The sequence below is a fragment of the Dipteris shenzhenensis genome, chromosome 6 (assembly GCF_047967505.1).
Source record: "Dipteris shenzhenensis isolate YYH24624 ecotype China chromosome 6, Dip_SZ_1.0, whole genome shotgun sequence".
In the NCBI taxonomy this organism is placed as follows: Eukaryota; Viridiplantae; Streptophyta; class Polypodiopsida; order Gleicheniales; family Dipteridaceae; genus Dipteris; species Dipteris shenzhenensis.
Window position 1 is genome coordinate 6,739,069 of NC_141601.1, and position 20,571 is coordinate 6,759,639.

The 20,571-nt window shown below is 44.8% G+C and overlaps 1 protein-coding gene across 1 annotated transcript in view; it reads left to right on the plus strand.

Moving 5' to 3' along the window:
- LOC147900703 (mediator of RNA polymerase II transcription subunit 33A-like) overlaps window positions 1-20,571 on the plus strand; it is a 118,284-nt gene that overhangs the window by 53,036 nt on the left and 44,677 nt on the right. The window contains exon 4 of the mRNA XM_087375445.1: window positions 20,185-20,507. Within this exon, the coding sequence (XP_087231571.1) occupies window positions 20,185-20,507 (323 nt within the window). The remainder of the gene's footprint in view (window positions 1-20,184; window positions 20,508-20,571) is intronic.

Sequence of the window (20,571 nt, forward strand, 5' to 3'; positions counted from 1 at the left end):
AGTGTTGAGGCCCCCTCTATCCTGCTTACACATCACGAGGTGAATCAGGTCATCCGAGAGGATCTCCTCTAGTCACACACATTGAGGACCTGGTTGAGCTCCTTGTGAAGCTCAGCTTCTATAGAGACGATTGCTTATGGGTTTCAAAGAAGGGCTTTTTTGACCCACCTGTATACACGCAAATCCACCTCATTTCGATTGGACAGTTCTGGGTCTAATCACACGGCCCCTATAGAGAGTGTTCGGGCAGAGGGGATACCTAGATAGGGCCACATTTGTACCCTGTGCGATTTTCGGGAGATTGAGTTAGAGGAGCATTTCGCTTTTAGGTGCCCGGTGTACTATGAGATTAAAGGTCGGTGCCACTGCCTTTTCAATGATGGTTTTGGCTCCCTTCCTAGTCTCCTATCCTACCTAGACTGGAGATGCTTGGCAGCCTTCATTCATGAGGCCGTACGACATAGGGAGCGGTTGCTCAAGGCATGTAGGGGGGATCATGACACACATCTAGACTCCTCTTAGAGCATGATCACTGAGTTTTTCCAGCCAGACCATTTCAACCAATCCTTGACGACTACCATTGGCCTCAAGGACCTGCACTTTTTCTAAGAATAGTTTCTGCAGCTTCAAAAGAATTTGGAGTTCAAGAGCTCCACCACCCTCTTTGCACACGTCCATTTTTCCCACCCCTCTTGATCACCAGCTAGGGGCTGGATGCTTGCTGCCTTACCTTTGGACTTTGCCCCCCACCCTTTCTGATGTTTGCTTATTGGAACGAGGCTTCTTTTAGGTGGCTTTTTATTCTCCATTCCCGGGTGGTCAGTTTTCCTAGAGAGGGAGTTCTTCGATCTTCAACCAAATGTGGTGCCTCAAGGCATAGGTTAGGTTCCGTCGACACATGTGCATACAGTTCCATGACCAGTGCCAAATGTCCCTCCCTCCTCCATCCTACCCTCCCAATCGCTGCCCTTGCCATTGCCCCAGCCTCTGATTCCTTCTTCACCCCTTCCCTTTCCACCACCGCCCTTGGCCTGACCTTGTGCCTCCCCTCGCTCCCCTCTCATTGACTATTACCGCTCCTTTCCTCCCCCTCTCTTCTAGCAGATATGACGGCCTCTCCACTTTCTTGTCATCCATCCTCCTTCCAAGCCTCACCACCCCTTGTTGAGCCCACTCCGTACGCTTAGGTTCCTTCGTTGTCCTCTTGCCCACCCCCCAACCTCTCAAAGCCATACACAAGCTTCTTCAAGCTCTTCGTGGCCTAGAGTCTTCCCAGACTCTTTGCCCGATGTTTCAGCTTCTAGGATGAAAGCCTAGCCAGGGTCAGCCCCTCCCATGTGGGTTTTGGCACTTGGGGCTTTGGAATTACACGAGGTAGTGGAGGATTACCCTTTGGCCTTGGAGATCTCAGTTCTGTTTTTGCAGCTCCCAAAGGAGGCACCATCGGAGCAGCGTGTAGCTCGCTGCTCCACCCTACTTGTTCTAGGGTTTCAACTTTGAGAGGCCCCTAAACCAATGTAAAAATAGGTTCTAATGGGGGGGAAGGGCAACCAAACTTGGCTTGTAGCCACCCTTGTTTGGCACGATATTATCGATACCGCGCGAGCCACTTGGGATCAGGGAATAGAGGGCGAAAGGCAGGAGCTTTTTTACAAGGCAATTTTTACACTCTTACGAACTGAGGAATCCGCTGGTTATATAGCCCTCTATTCTAGTTGTTGGCAACTCATTCCAGGATACTCTAGATAGTGAGCTGGGACCCTAGGAAGCCCATTGCATAGCAAAAAAATGTCTTTAGTAGAACTCATGTGTCTCATGGATTGATAATTTGGATTGTTTTTTCTCAAATTTTTCTAATACACGGTTCTTTCCTCTAGAAACTGTGTGTGTGTGTGTGTAAATGGACAGTGCGTGTGAGAGGTGGAGAGTAGGTGTAGTGAAGGAGGGCAGGGTTTGAATGCTGTCAGCCCTACTTGCGATAGCTTTGTTCCTGCTTCTAGGGGCATTTCGAGCTCTTCTAGGGCGTTTTCGAGTTGTGTGCGCGTCTGTTGCAGCTGCTGCAGATTTTGTCACTTGCTGCTCTCTTGCCTCTTCTTGTTTCGCGTGCTTTTTAGGGTTTTCCAGTTCGTCTCTGAGTGCTTAGTGCAAGCATCTGTGAATAGGTTCGTTTTGCCTTCTCTTTCTCTAGCATTGGACTCTCTTTACTCCGTTTTTTCAACTCTGCTCATTTCGCCTTGTTTCTCTCTTCTTTTGCAAGCCTCTTATCTCACAAATAGTCTCGACTTTCTATTCTCTTATCTCACAAATAGTCTCGACTTTCTATTCTCTTCTTCTGTGGCATGTCTGCTTGGGACTTTTGCCATCGTTCGTTTGCCCATTACTTTACCTTGGTTTGTAAATTCAGTTTTCCCTCACCTTTCATATATAGTTTGCTCTCAGATTTTCTTCTCTCCTTGCCTACAATGGCGGGTTATGAATGTGAAAAGACTTTTAACAAAGAAAGATTGGCTCAGAACAAGAAGTAGCAGTAGGCTTTGGATCAGGATGACCCTGTCTACACCTCTCAAGAAACGCAGTTGGTATTTGACGTTATGCACAAAGGTTTTAAAGACACACGTAAGGATGGAAAGATGCTCCTCCCACTATTGGTATTATGGTGGAAGTTGATGAAATAGTAGACCTGGTTCGTGAATATGCTAAGCATGCTGTCATTATCTTTTTCCCGGTTCGTAGGACTTTGGGAGGTTGTTTTGCTTGCAAGGTACATTATGCAGCTAAGGGTTTTTTTGAAGTTATCATGAATAGCATTGAGCATTCTCCGCTTTTTTATGGGCAACAAATGGTGCATGTCTTACCTTGGTCACCTACTCGGGATTACCAAGCATTGATTAGGCATTGTTGCCCGATTTGGGTGGAGGTAGTGGATTTCCTCAATGCTGGGCTTCACTTTTGTCAAAAATTGCAACGTCATTGGAAAAGGTTGCATGCCCACCTCGCCCAAATGGAAATTCTAATAGGCTTTGCATTCTTTGGGACACGGATACACCCATACTAGAATCGTACTTTGTCACAGTTGACAATGTGGCTACGGGAAGTGCCTTTTATAGGCTGAAATGGGGTCTTTTTGTAAGTGCATGCTTTGAGTGCAAAAAGTTTTGGCACATGGCTTCGCAATGTCCCTTGGGTTTTACATAAAATGCCCCGGATGCCATGCCTTCTCCAGTGCAAAATAAGGATACCCTTGGGCCTTCTGCAATAAAAAATAAAGGCAATAAACCTGCAAATGCAGCACCGGATAAGGGAAAGGCTCAAGTCTTGAATAATGGGAATGCCTCTGGCTCAGTGTCTTCTATGTCTCAGCCTAAAGCTAAGGAAAAGAATGCTTCTAAAACTTGACAGACTCTTGAGGAAAATTGTCTCAGGTAGGAGACCTTTACCTCCTCGAACATGGAATAGTGGTTCTTCCAATGGTCATACTCTTGCAAAAAACTCAGGGATTGAGATTACCTGGGTTGCTATAACAGCCAGCCGTACTTTGTTCCCAGAAGAAGAAGTTGCTGGTTTGTTGTCTTCCCATTAGGTTGTTGTGTCACCTTAGGGATGAGGTCCAGACCCTGAGGTGGACATGCAAACTTTATGTATTTTATGTTTTGGAAGATTCTCAGCTGCACATAGCTGTATAAAACATCTATAAATATGCTTGAACTTTGACCTTCAATGTACAGGGTCTGTGTGACACTCGGAAAACTTGTGTGGGCATATGTCAATGAGTTACAGCCTGGTATAGTGGTTCTACAAGAGCACAATCATCATATGTATGCAGGCAAGACATGTCATTATGCTGGTTATGATATATTCTATGCTGGCTAGCACTCCTTTTCATGTTTGGCTTTTCTTGTCAAGCATGCTCTTCACCCAATTCTGGCTTTAAATGATAAAGAAGGCAGGTGGATCATCATTCCGTGTCTCATCTAGGGTGAAATACTTGAATTTGCTCCTCAATCTTCTTATCGAAGAGCTTTTGTTTGGGAGGATATGCAGCAATACCTTGGAGGATATGCACCAATACCCTTGGAGGCAACATGCATTTCTTTGTGGGGATTTTAAAAAATGCACCCCAGCAAGGGGATAATACTTCTGGTAATACTCACATGCTGGCTTTGGAACATCAACATTGGTCTCAGTTGATCAATGAGCTTTGTCTTGTAGGTCTTTGGATAGAGTTGAAGCCTACACTTTTGGGATATACTTTTCAACATAATTCCCATTGCATATCGGGCTAGGTTAAACCGTTGGTACATGATAAATATGATGCTCTTACTTATCAAGTGTGGGTGGATTATGATGCTCTTACTTATCAAATGTGGGTTCTGATCATGTTACACAATGGAGCAGCAATATGATGCTCTTACTTATCGAAAGTGGGTGGATTATGCCTTCCGTCATTCTATGCTACACAATGGATGAGGTTGTCTTTTCATGAGATGCCGCATGACAGGCTGTCGGATAAAAGACTTCTTATAGTCAATAATAGTTATTTGCAGCATTATGAGTACAAGCAAATGGTTGGTAATGCCATTGCACCCTTGTGGGAACACTGCTAGATTGATCTTGACTGTGCTTGGAATGCTTTCGCTTCTTGCATGCAATCTGTTATTTGTGGTTATGGCAAGCATTATTTGCATCACTTGAGGAAAGCGGTTGCAGATGCTAAAGTCAACTATCAAAAGTTGTTAGAACTCAGCCATGTTAGGGATTTAACTCAGCTTGAGCTTGACTGCCTATGTCGTGCAAAGCATTTGCTACAAAAGAATGATCATAGGAAAATTGTCGAATGGGAAACCAGGGCTAAGGAGAAGGCTCTTTTGTATAAAGGTTGCTCTTCTAAAGAGTTTTTCAAAAGCTTACACTATAAAAAGCAGGCTCAGAATATTTGTCGAGTTTCGACATCTGATGGTCTCTGGACTTCCTCAGAGGCACACCTTGCTCAAGAGTGTGTTGATCATTTTGCCCGATAATTTGGGAATTTGTAGTACTGTTCACAAGTTCCGTTGGTAAGACGGAAGCTATTGTAGCATGTTTCTCCCATTATTGCTCCTGATCAGGCTCAACAGCCCGAGTCACCTTTCACGTAAAGATGGTCTTACATTGGAGTGCTTTCTGGCTTATTGGGATGCTCTTAAGCATGTTTTATTGTATATGATTAATAGTGTCAGGCAAAATCAGCAAATGCCACTTGCTTGGAAGAAAGGGCTGGTTGAATTGATTCCCAAAAAGCATCTTTGTGAATCGTTTGCTGATTGGAGGCCTATTACACTTATGCCAGACATTATAAGGTGGTGGCCAAAATGGTGGTCGCAGACACATCATTGATAATATTGCAGATGCCTATGTTGGGATAGAATATGCAAAGTATACTCAACAGAATGTACTCTTGCTCCAAGTGGACATCGCCAAAGCTTTTGATGCTGTGTAGTGGGATTTTATCTCGTAGACCATGCAATCCTTAGGGTTTGGGCATCGAATGCAACATGCTATCTACTGGCTCTACTTTGATAGTAAAGCTGCGCGTATTTTTTCAGGAGATCTTTATGATCAATGGACTTTACATCATTCAGTGAGACATGGATGTCCTCTTAGTGCTTTGCTTTATGCAATCGCTACTCATCGGATGCTTTGTTATATTGATCATCATGTGGCCACTGATGTTTTGCATGGTCTAGAGATACACGGAAGAAAGCCCAATGATTGCGCAAGCTTATGTTGATGATTCATTCTTCACTGCAATGAACACAAAAACCGATCTTTTGCAACTCATGAGTGCTTTATCCTTGTATGGAATAGTTGTTGGCTTGCAGGTAAACTTTCAAAAGTCCTAGTTCTGCCTTTGCTTGTTAAGGATTGGCATAGCTCTCTGTGGCTTGGGGAAATTGTTTTGCCCAATCAGCTTGTTCGTCATCTGGGCTATCCTTTGGAATGGAATATCACTCGTTGTCAGATAACAGGTTGGGCCCTTGCAAAGCTCAGGGAGAAATTGGAATATTGGAAGTTAGCCACTTGGCATCTTCATATTCGGCTCCGAATTGTGCAATCAATTTTGGTGGACTTTCTGGTGCTCAAAACATGGCCGTAAGAGTATCAAAGTACTCTTTATGGAGCATCTCTGTTTCCCCAAGATGCATGGTGGCTGGAACATCTTGATTTTATAAATATTCACATCCATATTTTAGCTCACAAGGGAAAACTGATGCTGCAATTTTTGCAGGGTGATCAGCCTTGGGATGCCATGATGTGTCATCTACTCTCGCAGTTGACTACTACTGCTTTTGGCCATTGGCATCCTACTCCATGGGATTTCATTCTGGTTTTTATTGATGGCATGGTTAAAGGCTGTCCTTTTGTTTCCAAAATGTTCTTGGCTTGGAAGGAGATTCTTTTTCATTCTAAATAGAATGGTCATGACTTTGGATGGGAATTTGTTGCGTGCTGAGAACCTGCATTGATCAAAGGCTGTTGATCGACCCCTTGCTTTACAAGCACCCAGGCACTCATATATTATTTCATCCTAGGGAATTGCTCTTGTTGATGATGTACTTTGTGATGATGGTACTTTATTACCTTTTCCTTTGGTGGCAAAACAATATGGACTGGGGATGCATTATTGACCTCTTTGGCACTATCTTTCTCAGATGCTTCATTGCTTTTTACCGGTACCCAAGTTGGAGCTTATGTATCGCCTTTTTGACAAGACCTTACATCGTCAGGGTTTGCTACTCTTTCCTTCAGTGGCTGGTTTATGTAGGGTTTTGATGCCTCCTCCTTGGATATTGCATCATGCGAATCAGCTTTGGTCTTTGCATCGTAATGCCAAATGGTGGCATAAAAGATTTCAGCAGCTCTGGTCCTGCAAACTTCCGCTTCGTCAACAAGTTTTTAAATGGCAAGTGATGCTTGGTTTTATTCCTTTTCACAGACTCTTGGCACGTAGACATATTGCTCCTACTCTATGTCACATATGTTTGGCTCCTAGGCAGTGTTACCAAAAACCGCGTTTCGGGGCACCGAAACCGAAACGCCCCGAAACATTTTGCCGAAATTCTCGAAACGGCTTGTCTTGGGAGAAAAGTTTAAACTGATTTTGATTTGTGAATTATAAAGTTTAAAGTTTAAATTATATAAATTATGCATAGGCTGTTTAAACTTTAAAGTTTAAGCCCTCTTGGCCTATGTACTATGGGCCATGGCCCTATAGGTTGTAGGCAGGCCGCAGCACTGAGTTGACTGTAGCTTGTAGGTTGTCACGGTTCACCTGTCACCTGTAGGCTGTAACAATGTATTTGAGAGCTCTTTTGAGAGAGAGAGAAGAATCTGGAGGTAAATATTTATACTATATATATTTATTTTATGAAAAAAATGCATTTTGACCACGTTTCTAGGTGTTTCGCCTGTTAGAACCTAGAAACGTTTCTTGTGACACCGCTCCTAGGGAATCCTTGCTCGATGTTTTTTGGAACTGCCCTGTCACCATGACTTCTGCTATTTCTTCAACAACGCTTTTGGGTCCGCTTTCCCGTTGCTTGCTTTGGCAAGTCCTTTTGGATCTTTGGCATTCACCCACGGAGAGTGGATTTTGATTTGTTTTTCACATGGGTTCGATAATGGGCACTCTGGACTTTGTGGAGAGAGCAGGAACCATGGATTCTTTCGAGAGCCTACTTCTTCCTTGTTCTACTATTTGCGGATGTCACTCAGGCAATCCTTTTATGATTGCCTGTCAGTTCGTCAAATAGATTACACTCTCTACTTGTCTTACAATGAAAGTTTCCGAGCTTGTATTCGCTAATCTCCACTTTGGAGACAGCTTCTTGTAATATAGAGATACAAGAATTTCACCAAAAAAATTGTGTAAATGGACTTAAAGGTAATTTCTTGAGTGCTGCTAGAAGCTTAGAGCAGAAGTATCCCAAAGAAGTTCTACAATGTATGTCTAGTTTTTTTTGTCTATGCAGAGGCCTCTGGTTGAGGTCCCATCTTTGCCGGCTATTGCGTGTGAGCCAGTCTCCTTCGGCTCTTTGCTGTTCTTACCAAATTTCTTTCCCTCTACACTAGTCCAAACCCCCTCTGAAGGGGCGACGTAAGGGTTTTGTGGTTGAGGAGGCTATGGTTTTTGGTAGGGTGGAGGTAGGTCCTACTTTCCGCCCTTTCGTTGACGGTTTGAGGGGCCCTAGGGGTGAGAGGAGGGATTGCTCACAAAGGGTGGGCGGGCACTGTCTAGTGGCCCATGTGTCTGCAATGTAGGATTGCTCCGGTAGACCTGAGACCTTGACCCTCTGTCCACTAGGGTCTCTAGAAGTACCTCCTTTAGTATGGTATCTGGGGCATGTACATCAATTGGACCTTCGGGACAACTCCTTAGAGTACCAAGGCTGCTGTGATCAGTGTCTTGAGTAGTGTTGAAATAGGCCCTGATAGAAGGCAAAATGGATATGTACTCCTTGGGGAGGCTTGGGAGGCACACCATTATGGGATACCTCGGTACATGATGCGTCGTCTTCATCTCATCCACTGTGAAGCCGTGGTGCCAAGGGATGAGAAAACCAAATGAGACCTAAGGTAAGCTGGGTTCTGCTCCACCAGGGCCTGAGTGAGCTGGAGTGGAAAAACTTCCTTCCCATAGATGACCTGAATGTGGTCACGTTTTAGGACTAAACTCACTTGTGCTGGATTAGGCTTGATAGAGTTTATCGCCATGTTGTAGCAAGACTTTTTCTAACTTCTGCAGAGGCTGGCATGTGTCTGCATGCTTGGTGTGTTTGTGTCCACCATAAATTTTAATACAAGAATAATTGTTTTTTTATATTGAATGATCAGCCTGTCCTTCATGTGGTCCGCTCTAGTATAAGCCTCTCAAAGGCTGGCAAGCTGCACAGAAAAGTTTCCTGTTTTGGTAATCTGCAAGCTATGTTTTTCCCAGTTTCGACTGCTTGCATGGTTCCTATTGAGTTTTTTGTTGAGATTCCTTAGTTTGTATGAAAATTTATCTGCATGTTTGGGCCTTCCTGCAAAGAAATAATGATATAAGCTGTGTGCTCCAACTTAGCATTACTGACCAATCAGTAAGAGGAGTGAGTAAAGGAGATAGAAAAGGGACAGTGAAGCAAGAGGCAGTTGCAGTGGAGAGAGGAGGAAAGCTGCATTGCATGCATACTGATGTGGAAGGGTTTGGCTCATGTTACACTTTGACTGCTTTTCTTGACTAGGCATATTTAATAGATCCTATCGCCCTGTCCTAACATGACGACCTTCTGCAGAGGCTGACATGCAATTTCAACACAAGAACCCTTTCTCTTTCTGTACTTGTTTTCGTATATTGAATTCTCTGACTGTCCTTGAGGTGGTCCACTCTAGTATCATCCTGTTGAAGGCTGGCAAGCTGCACAGGAAGTGTCATCTGCATGGTGTTGTTTTCCCAGTTTAGGCAGCTTGCATACTTCCAAGTTTTTTGTTGAGAGGCCTTAGTCTGAGCTTGCATGTTGAATGGAAGGAAATTTCTCTGCATGTTTGTTTCAGCCTCTAAGACATCCTAACAAGTGGGCCTGCCTGCAAAGAAGTGATGCCTTTGCTTGTTGTAATCTGGATACCCACCCATTTTGGTAAGGAGCCTGCATGTTCTGCTCAATAGGGGTGTCTGACTGCACAACACATGAGCTGGCTTTGGAATGCTAGATTCCAATGGGAGGCTGTTTTGTGACAATTTTCTGTTGTATTCAGGCATTTTGAGGTTGTGATTGGATTCGGAATGCTAGATTCCGATAGGAGGCTGTTTTGCGGACACGGAAACAATTTTCTGTTCTGTTGAGGTGCTTGAGATTGTGATTAGCAGTACTCTCCCGTGATCTGCTGATTGTTTGTTGTTCAAGTGTCAAGCCATCAGGTTTAGGTTGCCGTGGCTTTCTTGCAGAGATTTGTATAAAAAATGGCACACTTTTTCTTGTGTTTTTCTTTTCAGCTTAATAGACGGATGTTCTATTGCAAAAAGGAAGTAGAATGCTAAGCATCTAGGATTTTTAGTCTAGACCCGGATTAAGAGAAACAAGCCTTTCTAGCAAAGCTTGTGATTAAATAGTCAGTTCCTTCCTTTTCTCATCAGAGCCTTGTGTCGTGTTTTTGGAAGAGACGTGACCAAATCTGCCCATAGATATGCAAATAAATGTTCCTATAGATTGTAGTTTGCAATTGATATTCTAATATGTCCGAAATTCACTTTAAACATGCTCAGGTATGATTTTCAATGCTCTTGTTCCCACTATTTGTTTGATGATGCTGTGTTTCCATAGTAGTGTGCCAAGGGAAGGATGGTCATTCTTAGACCACAAGTAATGATAGATGATAATTGAGTTATCAACATTGGGCTGGTAAATTACGCTTTTGTATTTCAAATACTACCTTTTCAAATAATGACAACATACTATCAGCAACTAACAATTAGGTGCAAATTTACACGTGTGTGCATACAGAAACAATTGCAGGCACTCACAAATTTTCATGCACACTCATACTGTGTTGAAGCCCTATTTCACCCATATTTAATTGGGAGTTTAGCCTGTTGAACTGAATGGAATGTTCAGTCGCTCAAAAATACATGCATGCAAAAGGAAAATACAATGTTGTTCACACATACTAGTGGGAAGCCCGTGGCAAGCCACGGCGTAAGGATATCCCATCGCTTAGCCATTGCATTTGCTATGATATTTTTGAATCACAGAATGAGGGAGCTTATAAAGGCACTTCTTTGCAACCATTGCATTTGGTCTGATATTCTTGAATCACAGAATGAAAATGTGTATAGCCAGGGCTTTGACATAGATAATTTAGCAAGCCAGTGTTGTTTTAGATTGCAGACCTAATTGATTTTTCCTAGGAAAGTATGCTTGCATGCTTGTCGCTTGATTTTCCTCATGCTCTTGAGTGCATCCGTGGTCCAAAATCATAATTGTCCCCTAGCACTTCCTCTGCACTGTTGTGATAGTGAAGTAGGTTCATCAGCATTACACACAAAGATGCCAAGCAGGAAATACCCACGATGTTGAAAAAAATGCTAGGGCGACAGCCTAAATAGTGTAGGTTTGAAGCATGGATTCTGGAACCTATCAAGCATGTCCACGGACATGTAATTGACGATCGGTCCGGGGTGGGGTCTACCTGTCAAGGCTAGTGACACGTCCCAGCACTCCTGAAACCCCTGATCTGCAAAATAACCACACACAACATCAGAACTGAGCAGGCTGCTCACCACCCAACCGTGACATCTACGGGATGTGATCCCGAATCAGAAGATGTCCCCCCGAGCCACGAGCTGAGCTACTGGCACGAACTCCCAATCAGATCCCAAACCAGCCTGGTGTCCCATACCACCAGGTGGCGCTGTGAAGCCCTGGATCTGCCACTGGGCCTTGGGCTACGCTAAGATGCAGGCGCGCGTCCGCGACACAATCCAGGATCAGACCTAGCACCTGGGAACGAGACTTGCTCCCAACTGCACACTGAGAACTGAACCCCCTGGGCCTCTTTTATAGACTCGGGCCCCGGCGCCAAAAATAGCGAAGACCTATAAATAGTTCATACCCTTGCCACTCAACCCGAGAATCAAGCCTGCCTAGCTCTAAGCCTCCCTAGGCTAACCTGAGCTAGTTCTGTGTACCTAGTACACGTCAGATACCGATCCGTGCACATGACATACTCCCCCTCCTCTAAGAACTGACTCCTGAGTTCGGTAAGAAATCGGGAAATGTTCTTTGGAGGTTTTGTAATGTCTCCCATGTTGCATCCTCCTCAACACGATCCTTCCACTTAATCTTGTATTCCGTGATAGTACGATTTCGAATCTGTCTTTCACGGAATTCAAGAATAGATTCAGGTTCGTGAGGAATAAAAGTTAAATCTGTAACTTCTATAATCTCATGAGGAGAAACAATTTGATCATCTGCACCCAATACTTCTTTCAGTCTACTGACATGAAAGACTGGATGTACTTTAACATCAGGAGGCAATTCTAGTCGATATGCAACTGGTCCAATTCTTTTAATGACCTTGAATGGGCCACAGTATCTGGGGGATAACTTCGGAACCAAACCAGTACTTAGGCTCTTGGATTCCTTAGGAATTCTCAAATATACCATCGTTCCTTCAGAGAACTCTCTAGGTGAACGATGTCTATTAGCATAAAATCTGTCCCGATCTTGGGCACTTCTAATAGACTCCTTGGCAAACTGCAACATTTCCTGCATGTCTTGCAAGAAGTTCTTAGCAGCATCATTTTGAATTCCTTTTAATCCAACCATAACTGGTGACTTAGGTTGAAACCCGTACATAAGCATAAAAGGACTATAACCTGTACTAGAATGCTTTGCACTGTTGTAAGCAAATTCAATCATGGGTAGATAATCTTCCCACGAAGACTGTCTCTTAGATACATATGCCCGAAGCATGTCTTCAACCAACTGGTTGACCTTTTCTGTACTGCCATCGGATTGTGCATGATCCGAGGAACTGATACTTAGAGTAGTTTCCAACTTCTCAAATACAAGTGTCCAGAAGTTACTTGTAAACTTTGAGTCCCTGTCACTGACTATGTCAGATGGCAAACCATACAGCTTGAACAAGTGGTCCACAAACTCGTGAGCCAACTGAACAGCTGAAATAGTTGTTCTTGTAGGTAAGAATCTAGCCATTTTTGTCAAACGGTCGACTATGACCCAAATAGAGTCATGACCCTTGCGCGTTCGAGGTAAACCAGTAATAAAATCCATGGAAATACTTTCCCATTTATTACCTGGAATCTGTAATGGCTGTAATAAGCCCGCGCTTCTAAGGCGTTCAGCCTTAGTAACCTGACAAACTCGGCAACCTACCACATAGTTCTCTACAAATGCACGCATCTTAGGCCAATAAAAGGTATGCTTCACAAGAGACAGAGTCCTATGTATACCTGGATGTCCCGCACTAGGAGCATCATGACACTCCCAGAGAATCTTGGATTTAAGGTCCAGAACATCAGGCACACAAATCTTTTCATTCCGGAACAGCAAGCCGTTCCTAATCATCCACTGACCTCCCGCCGCCTGTATCCTAGGTGGCACAATCCCTGAGTCCTGGTCAACCATGGAATTCCCATCCTGGACTTTCTGCCAATAAGAACTGAAATGACTATCAGTTGCGTATAGCCCTCTCAAGGATTGAAATAGGTCTGAGGATATTTCCGTAAATGACAAAGCATTTACAAACTTAACTCGACTTAAGGCATCCGCCACACTATTCAACGAACCCTTACGATAACGTATTTCGAAATCAAAATCCTGCATTAACTCTGCCCATCTGGCTTTCCTTCCTCTCAATTCTGATCCATCACACACATACTTAATTGACTGGTGATCAGTCAATACAAGGAACTTTGAACCATACAAGTAGTGTCTCCAAACCTTGAGAGCATACACTACCGCATAAAGTTCCTTCTCGAGTGTGGGCCAACGATACTGAGTGTCGTCTAGCTTCTTACTCTCAAAAGCTACAGGTCTGCCCTCTTGGAATAGAGCTGCCCCAATCGCATAATCACTCGCATCGGCCTCTAAAACATAAGGCCGGGTAGGATCGGGTAATGCAAGAACGGGTGCTTCCTTGATAGATAACTTCAAGGTTTCAAAAGCCTTGTTCATTGCATCAGTCCAAGGGATCGGCTGAGTAGACCTGCGTCCACGACCTTTCAATATGTTGGTCAAGGGTACCGTGATTTGGAGTAATCACGGACTGACTTCCGAAGAAATACCGTAAATCCTAGGAAAGAGCGAAGTTGTTTCACAGTCTGAGGGATAGGCCATTCTAAAACCTTCTGGACACGATCCAGATCAATGCTAATACCTTCAGAAGAAATCTTGTGTCCTAAGTAAATGATCTCCTTCATAAAGAAGTCACATTTACTCATCTTGGCATAAAGCTTATGCTGTCTTAGAACAAGTAAGACAACCCGAAGGTGTCCTATATGATCCTCAAGCGTTTTACTATATACCAAGATATCATCTAAGAACACTACAACAAATTTACCCAGATAATCTCTGAACAAATCGTTCATCATCTGCTGAAAAGTAGCAGGAGCATTGGTCAAACCAAAAGGTAATACAAGGAACTCGTAATGACCATACCTAGTCCGGAATGCGGTCCTATCTATGTGTTTAGCATAGATACGGATTTGGTGATAACCCGTACGCAAATCAATCTTAGTGAAATACTTCGCTCCGGCCAAACGGTTTATCAAATCATCAGAACGAGGTAAAGGATAGCGGTTCTTAATTGTAACTTTATTGAGTCGTTTATAATCTATACACATCCTCCAGGAAGAATCCTTCTTCTTTCTTAAGAGGACAGGTGCACCCCAAGGAGATTTACTTGGGCGGATATAGCCCATATTCAGGTAATCCTGAAGCTGGATAGCTAACTCATCCTCCTCTACCTGGCTCATCCTATACGGTGGTACACTGATAGGTTGAGCCCCTGGGACTAAGTCTATGCGATGATCTACTGCCCTTTCTGGAGGTAATCCTTCCGGCAGTTGAGCTGGGAATACGTCCTTAAAATTATCTAACAACGTTCTCAATTCTCGGTGTTCAAACACACTTAATTCATTTTTGTTAATTACCGAAACAACAAATGAAGAAAGTGGAATCAAAACACACTGATAGACATCATAATGAGAAGTGTTCAATATATTCCGAAGCTGCATCGCAGATACAATAGGCCCCTGAGAAGGGGTAATCTTATCACACTGAATACAAAATTGGGTGCCTTTGTCTACAAAAGAAAGTGTATGCTCCGTCCATCCAATCTGGATATTGTGGGTTTTAAACCACTCTATCCCGATCAGCAAGTCTACATGCTCTAAATGCATAACATAACATGTGAGAGCTCCCGTGTAGGCTTGAATCCGGATGGGAAGCGCTTCAACCTTGCGATCCCAAAACTGCTTCCCGGCTGGAAGCTGCACCTCGTAGGTGTGGTCGCTAGGTACTGTGGACAGCCCCATCTTCTGCACGAATTTGTAATTAACAAAATTGTGAGAGCTGCCCGGATCAAAGAGAATGTGAACCTGTTGGTCCCTAACTTCTCCATAAACTCGGAAAAGATCATGGGAACCAAACAACGAAGTATTAAAGGTACAATTGCAAGAAAGGGGGCAGGTAATGACATTTACTGAAATACCTGTCATCGTAACCTGGTTGGCTCCCTTGGCTGCGGTACGTGGACCTGCCTGGAGCTTCGGTCCTAGCACCAATTTCTGGTTCTTCCGCTTAGGACACTCATTCTTCGTGTGGCTCCGCTCCTCGCAATAAAAACACTGGCCCTCTTTCTTGAGCCTGAGAGTGCGAAGGAAACGGGCCTTACCATTCTTCGCAGGAGTTAAGCTTTTCCTGGAGGCGTTGTCCGTAGACTTCGTCTCCCCAATACCAGTCGCATGCTGAAAGAACTTGCGTTTGTTCTTTCCGCTGGTCTCGGTAACTGTGGTTGCCTTGGTACCGGCCATGGTATCATCATATATGCGCGCATATGTCATGGCCTCCTGCAATGTTGTGCACTTGTTATTCTTAATCTGTAACTTATAGGAGTCTGGCAAACCATCCACGAAAAAACCTAACAAGGTTATAGGATCCATTTTGGTGGCCTTGGTTTGCAGATCCCTAAATCTCTGAAGATAAACTTCAAAAGTTAAATTCAATTTTGACATATCGAGGGCTTTGAGCTTGCCGACGATATCATAGTCATCTTCCTTCTTCAGGAACTCCTTCCTGAAGATACCCTCAAATTCTGTCCAATTGTCAGGCTTAGGTTGAAGTTCTTTCCACCAAAGCAAGGCTTTACCTGACATAAACCCTGCTGCTAGCTGAATCTTTTTCTCATCTGGGTAGGGGTGAAATTGGAAGTGAACTTGCCACTTGTGCAACCAAGTGTCGACCACCTCCTTTGTTCTTGATTTCTGGTCACCTGGAAAGGGATCCGGAGTGATATTCGGGCCTAGCACGGAGGCCATGGCATCCACATGCGTGAGTGCCTGAACTGTGCTAGCCAGAAGAGTCAAAGTAGCTTGTATCCCTTGGAGTTGCTGTGTCAACCCCGATTGATTAGCGTTGACCTGCTCAAATTTACCATCCAGAGCAGTCGTGAACTCACTGAAGGCTTTCTTAGTGATCAGGTCATCATAGAGACCCTGATCATCCTCTCCCACTGGAGTGTAATCTAATTCCTGCTCTCCCATAGTGAACTCGGGATTCGGAGCATCAGACATGGCTGAATACTGACTCAATTACAGGCTGAGAGAAATAGCTGGGAGAATCGAAACTAGAAGGAGAAGAGTAGAGGAAAGAAACCGTCCCTCCAAGATCAGAGAAGCTGGCTGGAACAAGAAGATGTCGTGCACCAACGATCAGCTCGCGTAGGTGATGGTGTCCTTCTGCAGGTCCGCTGCAGGCCGTACAGTACGGAATAGCTGCTACTGTTGCAGCCGTTTCGTGGAGGCGGATCTCAGGCAGAGGCAGGTCGCAGAGCTGCTGCTATTGCAGCCGTAGCTAGATGGCGGAACTCTGGTAGGGGCAGGCTGTTCTTGCGCTGTCAAGCTTGAGGCTATGGCTGGACTTGAGGTCTCGCCAGTCTTTATAGAAGATAGCACAGCTATTCTGGAGGCTGTGCTTTCTAGAAAAGCCTAGCCACGCTTTCCAGAAAAGCTGGCCTCCCAAAATTGGGGCTTGGGGCTAAATTTAGCATGCACACCCTCCAATCTTGGAGGGTCGATGCTTTTTTCTGCGCCACCTTCCAAGCTTGGAAGGTGGTGCTTTTTCGCACCTCAGCCACCCCTAGATGCTACTGACCGCACCCTGCTCAGCCTGACGCACCCCCTACCTGGGCCGATTTCTGCACCATCAGATGGCGCACTCCTCAGCCTCACCTACCAGCGACACTTACCTCTGTGCAGCCCTGACCAGCATCCCGATTCCATCTCCTACCTAACAGCCCTGTTTCGCCTCTCTTCCACACTCTCCTAGCTAGAACTTCACTCCCTCTCTCACTTAGGCTCTTCAGTAATTTCGAAATCAAGCCTCTCCTTCTTCCTGCCTTTTCCAGATATTCCTTCACCCCTTCTACCCCAGGTAGACAGCAAAAACGCAGCAGGTAATCTCGAATTTTAGGGCATACCTGGAAGCGAAATCCGTCAAATTTCTCGCATCAGAAGTTCCTACCTCAGGAGTTGGCTCTGATACCAACTGACACGTCCCAGCACTCCTGAAACCCCTGCTCTGCAAAATAACCACACACAACATCAGAACTGAGCAGGCTGCTCACCACCCAACCGTGACATCTACGGGATGTGATCCCGAATCAGAAGATGTCCCCCCGAGCCACAAGCTGAGCTACTGGCACGAACTCCCAATCAGATCCCAAACCAGCCTGGTGTCCCATACCACCAGGTGGCGCTGTGAAGCCCTGGATCTGCCACTGGGCCTTGGGCTACGCTAAGATGCAGGCGCGCGTCCGCGACACAATCCAGGATCAGACCTAGCACCTGGGAACGAGACTTGCTCCCAACTGCACACTGAGAACTGAACCCCCTGGGCCTCTTTTATAGACTCGGGCCCCGGCGCCAAAAATAGCGAAGACCTATAAATAGTTCATACCCTTGCCACTCAACCTGAGAATCAAGCCTGCCTAGCTCTAAGCCTCCCCAGGCTAACCTGAGCTAGTTCTGTGTACCTAGTACACGTCAGATACCGATCCGTGCACATGACAGCTAGATAGAACCAAGCCTTTCCTATAGATACTGGTGATGAGTGTGGAGCACATCACCATGCTAATTTGTTACTGAACAAGAAGTAACAATGAGAAGATGTTACCTCGATACATATAGTAGGCAACCAGTATTGCGGCAAGATTGTAGCTCTGCTCTCTTCTGTTTTGCTTTTAGGGCTATGTTGTATCCATTATGCTGGACTGTAATGGACAGAGCGAGCTTTTTGCTCACAAAATTAGACGTCTGTCGGGCGCAACCTTGATGCTTTGGTGAAACTCGGTAGTGTCATGTGCAGATGTGATTGTACTCGCTGCGCTCTTCCTCCAACTACGGTTATGGCTGTGGCTACGGCTTCTTCAACCCTCATCTTTCTTTCACGCATCGCCTACCTCCCCCTTCCCTTTACCTTCACCATAGATGCTAGTGCAGGAGAGATGCTCCTTTGAGGTAGCTTGCATAGAAAAGTCGATTTGCCATGGCTATTGCATGACGATGGTCCAGAGACTTCCTCCCCTCCCCTTGCAAAGATGACCTGACCCTACGGAAAATCGCCCGCTTCCTCCTCCAAAAGTAAGCAATCGCAGCTCTCTCTCATTGATGTTTCTGCAAAGGATGGCAGCCTGTTGCCTTCGGAGAAGAATTAATTTAGTGGAGATCTCACAATGTGTCTCATTGGCCCTCCAGTAACTCTATCTTGCTTTCGTCCCCTTTGTTTTGTAGGTGGTCTGCATCGGAATGCTATCTCACTGCAGCTTCTCTGCAGTTTCTCTGTCCAAGGTCTGTAGCGACTATTTTTGTGTGATTCTGGTCCAACTACATTTGATCCTGGAGCATGCAAGTTCATTTCAATTCGAAACTTTCTTCTGACTAAGTGGTATTGCCAATCAATGTGTGTAGCACTAGATACACGGGATCTCAAATTGAGTCCTGTCGCACCGGACGACCGGCAAGCACAAGAATGAATGCCAGCTTGTGCTGAACCAGGGTAGCAAACGGACGTGCTGTCACCCTTAGAGCCATTTGCGAAAAAGAAAAATAAGAAAACGGGTCACTTCAATCTCTTGCGTGGAATCATGCTTTCTTCACGGAAGAAGGTGAAAGCATTATGCCTGCCGCTCAGCAGCATTGCTACTGATTTCCGTGTCTTGGTTTCTTTGAGGACATCCCTATTTTGAATTACTTGATCTGGGAGAACTCTCACTCGCTTTCAAAAAGCCTAGGTAGCATCACAAGCAGCGCCAATGATCAGCATGTCTAGAAAGGCAAGGGTCTCTTACTGGAGTCTTTCACCGTGCATCCGGTAGTAAATTAAGTACATGATCTCCACTAATTTCTCTTGTTTTTATTGATTGGGATGCAGTCACCACTGTATCTAATCCTTTTCCTCCGCTGATCAGTAGTTGATGCGCATCAAGAATTCATCCTTTACATGCAAAATCCCAATTGATTTTCTTTCAAGAACATCGCCAGGCGATTGCAGGCCAGAGGCCCATTAATTCTCGTGCTAGCTGGATGGAAGGATAGCCTGACGGCGAGCAACATCAAGGCAATTGTTGCAGATTTCCCTCCAGCCTTAGTGTCTTTTGAAGCTGTTTGGAAAATTCTCGGTGACCACCTACACAGAAGTTTCCGTCCCTCTTGAAACTTATGTCCACAAGATTTCCATCCAATTGCATTTTTCCTGCACAAATATAAGTGATTGTATTTCGTGGTTCTACATCCAAGACACCCACCAATGCAATCCCCTCGAAAGAAAAGCTTCATCCCTCGAGACATAATCCACAGCGTGTGATGAAGAAAGACCCTAAGTACAGTGAAAGCACCTTTAATAAGGAGTAATTGAGGCCAGAACGAGAGAGAGTACCTAGAGCAAAAGAAACTATCAAACAGAAAGAGAGAGAGAGAGAGAGAGGCGTACAGAGGCGACTTGAGATGTGAGAGGATGGACTCTGTAACTGAATTATTTCATCTAACGATCCAAATTAATTAGATCAAATCCAAGGGCTGAGACTCTTTTAATGGGCCTAACCACTTAGTCTCCTTAATATAGTATAGATACAGACATGTCCAAATACAAAGCGGTGGGCCTACTTTGCATCTTTTTGCCCGCGAAGGCAGTTCAAAGCTGCTCATTTTGTAGACTATCAAAACTTGCATTTGCTTTAACTGGTTAAATCTTCTGGGTGCGGAGTCTGAAGCGAATTTTTCTGTAGATTGCTTTGGTTATTGGTTTCTGAAGACCTTATTTTTGGGTTCAGTTTCTTGCAACATGTATGATGAATTTTGTCACATCTTAAAAAAGGTGTTTGCTCTGAAGAGGCACACATGCTCTTTATAAGCAGGCTGCATCTCTGCAGGTCTGATCAGTGGAGCATGTTTGCACGCTGTTTACAATCACTCGAGGCCCTTACACGTGATGCGTCATCTGCAGCTCCAAAAGGAGCTGTCGAAGCCTTAACACGCTTGGTTGGGTCTATGCAGCAAGGCCTGTGCCAAGAGTGGAAACCTAGTCAGTTCCCAGTCATTCAAGTCCTTATGGAAACAAGCTCTCGTAGCTGGTCCTTTGGGAACTGCTCTGGTGTCGGACGCACAGCTGCATGGATACCTTTTGATATTTTTATGGAGGACGCCATGGTTGGGAGACGGGTTCCTGCCAATTCTGTAATTGATACATTGGCTGGTCAGTTAGCTAGCTCATATATTTGCTTCAGGTGCTGCTTTCCACTTTGTGCTCCCTCATTCTT